The 6,449-nt window shown below is 43.6% G+C and overlaps 1 protein-coding gene across 1 annotated transcript; it reads right to left on the reverse strand.

Annotated features, from left to right (window-relative positions):
• Positions 1 to 3,389: 3,389 nt before the first annotated feature.
• On the reverse strand, positions 3,390 to 4,809 carry LOC147630334 (xyloglucan 6-xylosyltransferase 2-like). The gene has a single exon (XM_086809978.1). The coding sequence runs from the start codon at positions 4,706 to 4,708 to the stop codon at positions 3,506 to 3,508; it is 1,203 nt and encodes a 400-aa protein (XP_086666104.1). The 5' UTR covers positions 4,709 to 4,809; the 3' UTR covers positions 3,390 to 3,505.
• Between the last annotated feature and the right edge of the window lie 1,640 nt (positions 4,810 to 6,449).

Consider the following 6,449-nt stretch of genomic DNA (forward strand, 5'->3'; position numbering starts at 1 on the left):
GCTGATTTGAGTGGAAGTGTGGTTGCACAGAATGCAGGTCAGCAATCACAGTCTTTGAGTGGACCAGGAGAGTCCTCATCTAGTGGGTCTATTGATAGACCATGGAGTGGCAGGTTGCGTCATAATACCAGCCCTGCAAATGTGATTACTACATCACGTAAAGGAAAAGAGAAAGTGGTTGAGCCCCTTGGTATGACTGACATTGCAGGGCATTCTCATGTTGATGGAGAGTCTAGTGGCTCAAATATGAGCCTTGATGAGGAGCTTGGGATCCCAGCTATGAGAACACCTGGTATAAAGAAGGCTATGGAAGCCATGAATGAGAAGCTGCGAAAATCTGGGAGAGTGAAAAATCTTGTGCAGAGATTTACCTATGATGGTTATGTGGCACATCACTATGCATATATGGCAAAGGTTGTGCAGGTTGTTGAGCCCACATGCATTGATGAGGCTGTTGGAAATGTGTATTGGGAGAAAGCCATGGATGAGGAGATGGATGCACTATATGGAAATGAAACTTGGGATTTAGTGCAATTGCTTGAAGGCAAGAAAGCCATTGGATGCAAGTGGGTGTACAAAGTTAAACATAACAATGATGGAAGCATAAACAGGTACAAGGCTAGATTGGTAGCCAAAGGATATGCACAGACATATGGGATTGATTATGAGGAAACTTTCAGCCCAGTTGCCAAGATGGCAACGGTGAGAGTTGTGATAGCAGTGGCTGCGTCAAAGCAATGGTCTTTACATCAGATGGATATAAAGAATGCATTCTTGCATGGGGATTTGCAAGAAGAGGTGTATATGTTGCAGCCACCTGGTTATAAGGATGTGGGTCACCCCGAGCATGTTTGCAGGTTGAAGAAAGCCTTGTATGGCTTAAAGCAAGCACCAAGAGCATGGTCTGACAAGATTTCTGAATATCTTGTCACTATTTGCTTTCATGTAGCCAATGCAGATTTCTCATTGTATGTGAGACATGGTGATAGAGGAGTTGTGCTTGTTGTCATCTATGTAGATGACTTGATCATTACGGGGGACCATGATGCAGAGATCTTTGATGTAAAGATCTTGCTTAGACAAAAATTTGAGATGAAGGATCTGGGGGAGCTCAGATATTTCTTGGGCATTGAGGTGATTAGGTCACCACATGATATTGGATTACTGCAGAGACAGTATGGCTTGGACATGTTGTCCAAGTATGGTATGATAGGCTGTAAGCCTATTTCCGTGCCATTGGATTAGAATGGCAAGTTGAGTGTAGATTCAGGAGAGATCTTGGAGGATCCTACTATGTACAGACGCATAGTAGGAAGTTTGATCTACATGACGATCACCAGACCAGATTTGAGCTATGCTGTTGGGTTGGTGAGTCAGTTTATGCAGGTTCCACGAAAACCGCATTTGGATGCAGTGAGACGCATACTGAGGTATGTGAAGTCTACTTTGCATTGTGGACTATTCTATGAGACTGGGACAGAGATATGTGTACATGGGTACACAGATGCTGATTGGGCTGGTAGTATCTCAGATAGAAGATCTACCAGTGGATTCATGTTTTCTTTGGGGAGTGCTGCTGTGACTTGGAGCAGCAAGAAGCAACCTACGGTTGCTCTATCCAGTACAGAGGTCGAGTACAGAGGAGCAGCTATGGCAGCATGTGAGGTAGCTTGGTTGAGGAAGCTACTTGCAGATTTGGGTCTATCAGTGGATAGACAAGTTGTCATTTTCTGTGACAACATTAGCAGTATACAGTTGGCCAGGAACCCAGTCTTTCATGCTCGTACGAAGCACATAGAGGTCCACTACCACTTCGTCAGAGAGAAGGTCTTGGCAGGAGACCTTGACCTTGTTTATGTCAGCACAGAGGATCAGGTAGCTGACATCTTCACCAAAGCATTGGATACAGAGAAGCTCCGCAGATTCAGGGCTTCGCTTGGTGCACATGAGATGGAGTTGAGCTCGAGGGGGAGTGTTGAGATATCGAGCTCATCTAGTGAGGCGGTGGACACTGATGACCCGCCTGGGGGATAGGCCCCACACTTACACCACTGGCATGGTTGGTGAGATCATGGGAGATATGCGGCCAGTGGGATGACAGGCTGTGTGACAGCCATTCTAGAGACTGGCATAGTTATAGCGCCAGCTCATTTAGTCGGGTTCACACTATAGAGAACCCGTGTATGTATTAGTTGAGTACCTTTCATATTGTGTGTACTCTTATTCTTGTATATGGTGTGTTGAGTGTTGAGTAGAGAAGAAGAAGATTTTCAGCCTCTCACCTTGTGTGTTCTCTATTAGGGTTTTGTGAGTGTGTGTGTGTGTGCTTGCAAGAGCTCAAGCTCTCTTCCCCCCTGCATCTTTTCAGGAATGAGTCCTCCTCACATTCATTTAACAATATTTCTGCAAAATAGGGAAAGTATATAAGCAAGAAGCTAAATTGCTGAAGTGTTTCTTCAATGTATTATCAAGTAAAGAGTCGAAATCCATAATCTCATTGTGATGATTGTGTCTACGTCCCTATGGACCCCCATCAACGTTAGTTTCTAACCCCAAAGTTAAAAAGTTGTAACCGGAAGAAAAAAAGGGAGCAAAAACTAAACAAAGAGAGAGACACACACACACACAAAACAAAGGAAAACTTCTATGGCCTGTTTGGGCCCAGTTAGCAGTGGGCCCGTTTACGTAGAAATGATTGGCCTTACAAAAATATAGCTTAAACCAATAGCTCCATACCATCATATCCAAGTGTCCAAGGTAGGTGGCACACCATGACACCACAAAATCCAAGCTTCTAGGGGCTTAATCTTCTCCACAACCATCTCTATGACATTGATCAACTAATTCCATGCTCATTTTTTTAGCATTTTGGCCATAAAAATTACACTAAAATACAAAAAAAATAAAATAATTATGCTATATTTCACCAAACCCGTCAATTAGCTGGCTTCGAGAGACGCCTAAGTCATATATATATATATATACAAGACCAAAAGCAATGAAACAGATTTTTCTGTCCATGCATAGTCCATTTGCGAATCAACAGCAGCTCCTAAGAGCGGCCTTACCACGCAAATGCATACAGGCAATAGCTTCCGCGAGGAGACCTGACCGTGTGCAACAATCCATAACCCACTAATAATTGTCAACCTGTCGATTCACGAGGCCTTACTAATCCATTGTTTCAGGCTGCTTAAAGATGGAAAACTGTGTTAACAACCAGTAGCAATATCACGTTGAAACGAACAAAAGGCTAGTTCAACAATCCACAACGATTGAACGCGTAATTAAGAGCGGTTGTAGTAGTGACTAATCCATTGTTTCAGACTGCTTAAAAATGAAAAATCAGCTTAATTTTAAAGTTACATGTGACTAGTTCTGAACTCCCCCCTTCTTGCAAAGCCAGCTTCAAAGGATATGAGTATAAAATGATCAGAAAGCTAAGGGTTTCAAAGAATAAGCCAGCCCAAAAGGAGGAGGAGGGATTCGCCTCCCTGCAAAGTAATCATTGGTGTTGTGCTCTTTGTGTACTAATGACTTGCCCAGCTTGAGCAGCATGCTCAGGGCTGAGATCAGTCTGAGTGCCCACAGCAAGGGGGTGGCTGGTCTCATTTCTTGTCCTCTTGAGCTTGAAGGTGCCCAAGCTTTCGTGTTGGAAACCATACTGCTCCAAGATCTGGTTGTCCCCAAAGTTGAAGGACCTCTCCATCTGCTTCAAGCACCTCTCCACTGAGTACTCCCCATACCTTCCACATGGTTTGCACCCCACAAAGTGGGTCACAAAGGGCCACCTCTCATCCCCATATTGGCCAGGATGAGCCCTAGACTCCATCAGCTTCTCATATCTCTCCACTATAACAACCCAATACCCATGAAGACAATACGTATTCTCCAAAAACACCTTGTTTCCCCATGCCTCCTTTTGTGTTACCAGGATATATACCAGAGCAGATTGATCATCTGCTTCAAATGGTAGCCTTCCCTCTAGAGCTTCTGCCAGCACTTTGCCTGCCTCCTCTCTTACCTTGCCCTTTGGCCCCATGGGTGCCCATGCATCCAGTATGTCCAATGACCATTGGCAATTCCTAAGCAAAAAGCTGCCTGTATTCAATCCAACCCATGACTTCATATTGTACACCATTTCATCCCACCCATCTAAGATGAGGTTATGCTCCTTGTACTTCTCCATTGGGAGCTCAAAGGCCATGTCTGTGAACATGGCATCACTGTCCATCCACCACAGCCACTCCGTCTCTGGGTGTGTGAGCATGAGCTTTCGGAGGAGCGGAAGCTTGGACCAGAACCCTGACATCTCATTATCTAGGTGTGCCATGTTATAGAAGATCTCGATGCCATGCAGGCGGCAATAGTCCATCTTGTTCTTGATGGATTTGAGCAAGAAATGGTCTCCACTAGGGTTATCACATGGTGTAGGGGGGGAGCCTGTGACAAGGAGGATGCTAGGCTTGCCATTGCTTGGAAAATCTGGATTCTGAGTGAGCCATGCTTGTCGTTGCTGGTCCCAATCTGTTATTTTGGGCCCTAAGCTGTAGGGCTTGTCAGGCTCTACGGGAGACACTGCTGCAGCCGCCGTTTCGTCTTTCTCCGTCTCTACAGACAACACTGGTCTGTGAGCTTCTATGGATGTCGAGGAGGAGACGTCTTGGTTGAGGTGCGTGGTGACAGTGGGCACCTTGACGCCAGCCATGCCGATGGTGCCTCTGAGGACGAAGAAGGTGACAAAGCCACAGAGGAGGGTGAGTTCGATGTTGATGAAGTTCTTGCAGGTGGTGTGCTTGCCTTTGGGAAGTTTCCTCATGTTGGACGCTCCTGGTGTCGACGCAGAACGCAGCAAAGAGAAGTTGGGAGGCTAGAATGAGAAGAGGAGGAGGAGGAGGAGACCGAGGCTGGAGCTGTGCAGAGTTGGCCAAATCGCAACGGCGCCGCCTGCGTGCTGGCTGTTACTTTTTTCTTGTGTAAAAGCCTGGGCTCAAGCCTCAAGGCTCCTAGTCAACCAAACTCCTTAAACCAAGCTAAGTTACGTTAAAATCCATGTTAACCTTTTAACTTGTGAATTTTTTCCTTTTCATGCCACCTTACATAGGAGCTTTTCTCATGCATTTTCATATTTGGGGAACACTTCAAGTAGTGGGTTTTTCCTTCTCATGCCACCTTACAAAGGAGCTATTCTCACACATTTTCATGTTTTCACTTGATGGATGGCTCGTGTTATTTGGCACAACTGGTTCAAATAACACCCGTCATTCTGTTAAGCTCACAATTTCTCCTCGATTCCACACATGGGTGTTGCAACCTTTTCTTGCTTTTGTTTTTTCTTCTTTACTTCAAGCTTTCATTATTGGCAAACCAAAATCGTGGTAACAACTCCATAGTCGTGGTGTATAAGAGAGGACCTCAGAGTGTTTAGATTTATCCTTTAATGCCAACTTTGAAAAGTTCACTTTTAGAACTCAAAGTTTGGTAGCTTTTTATGGCTTCTATTGATCATGTGAGTTGATTGTGTATTGCGATCAAGTTTTTTATGTATTTTTTGTCGAGTCAGTGAAAAATATAACCTTGTACACTTGTTACAAATTGTTAGGAGCTCTTAGATATGGATATTCTACCAATGAAAATGACATGTAAAAGTTTGAACTTTTTGAGTATTTCTTGTTCACAATCCCCATTTGTGCATGATGAGCATTACACCCAAGGCCTTGTCGTACATTGAGGTTTGTGTCACTTTAAACTTATTGGCACATGAAGTGTGAAACGTGTATCGATTGACACACCTTGGATGGCACCTTGGGAGTGGTATTTCAAAAGAGAGGACCTCAAAGTATTTAGATTTTCCCTTCCATGCTAACTTTGAAAAGTTGACTTTTGGAGCTCAAAATTTGATAACTCTTTATGGCTTTAAATAGTGATAATGACTAGCTCCTCTTGTTGAGTTGGTTTGTATATTGCAATTAGGTTCTTAATGTTACCAATCAAAGTTATTGGTGAAAAATATAACCTTGTACACTGGTTATAAAATGTCTAGGAGCTCTTAGATATGGATATTCTACCAACAAAAATGGCACGTTAAAGTTAGAACTTTGTGAGTTGATTGTTTCTTAGAGCACAATCCCCACTTTTGCATGAGCATTTCCCCCAATTCCTTGATATGCATTGATACCATAATCAAAGTAAACTCTTAAGGTATGTGCCACTGTGAACTTATTGGCACATTATAAGCGTGTGAAGTGATATTGACTCCCACACCTTGGATGGGCCTTGTGGGTGGTGTTTTGGAAGGTAACTTTGTGTGTGGCTAATGAACATGAGTGCAGTGCCTTGAGCAATATATGAAAAATGACACTTGTAAATCAAGAGTACTCTTGAAGAATTTAATTTTAAGCACATTGGACTAAAACTATGACCTACAACAATCCTCTCTTATGCATTAA

This window comes from Cibotium barometz, chromosome 16 (assembly GCF_041138505.1).
Source record: "Cibotium barometz isolate CiBa-2024 chromosome 16, ASM4113850v1, whole genome shotgun sequence".
Lineage (NCBI taxonomy): Eukaryota > Viridiplantae > Streptophyta > Polypodiopsida > Cyatheales > Cibotiaceae > Cibotium > Cibotium barometz.

Bases quoted from the DNA above. Each gene is read 5' to 3' on its own strand.
- LOC147630334 (XM_086809978.1), bottom strand. From the start codon at position 4,708: ATGGCTGGCGTCAAGGTGCCCACTGTCACCACGCACCTCAACCAAGAC.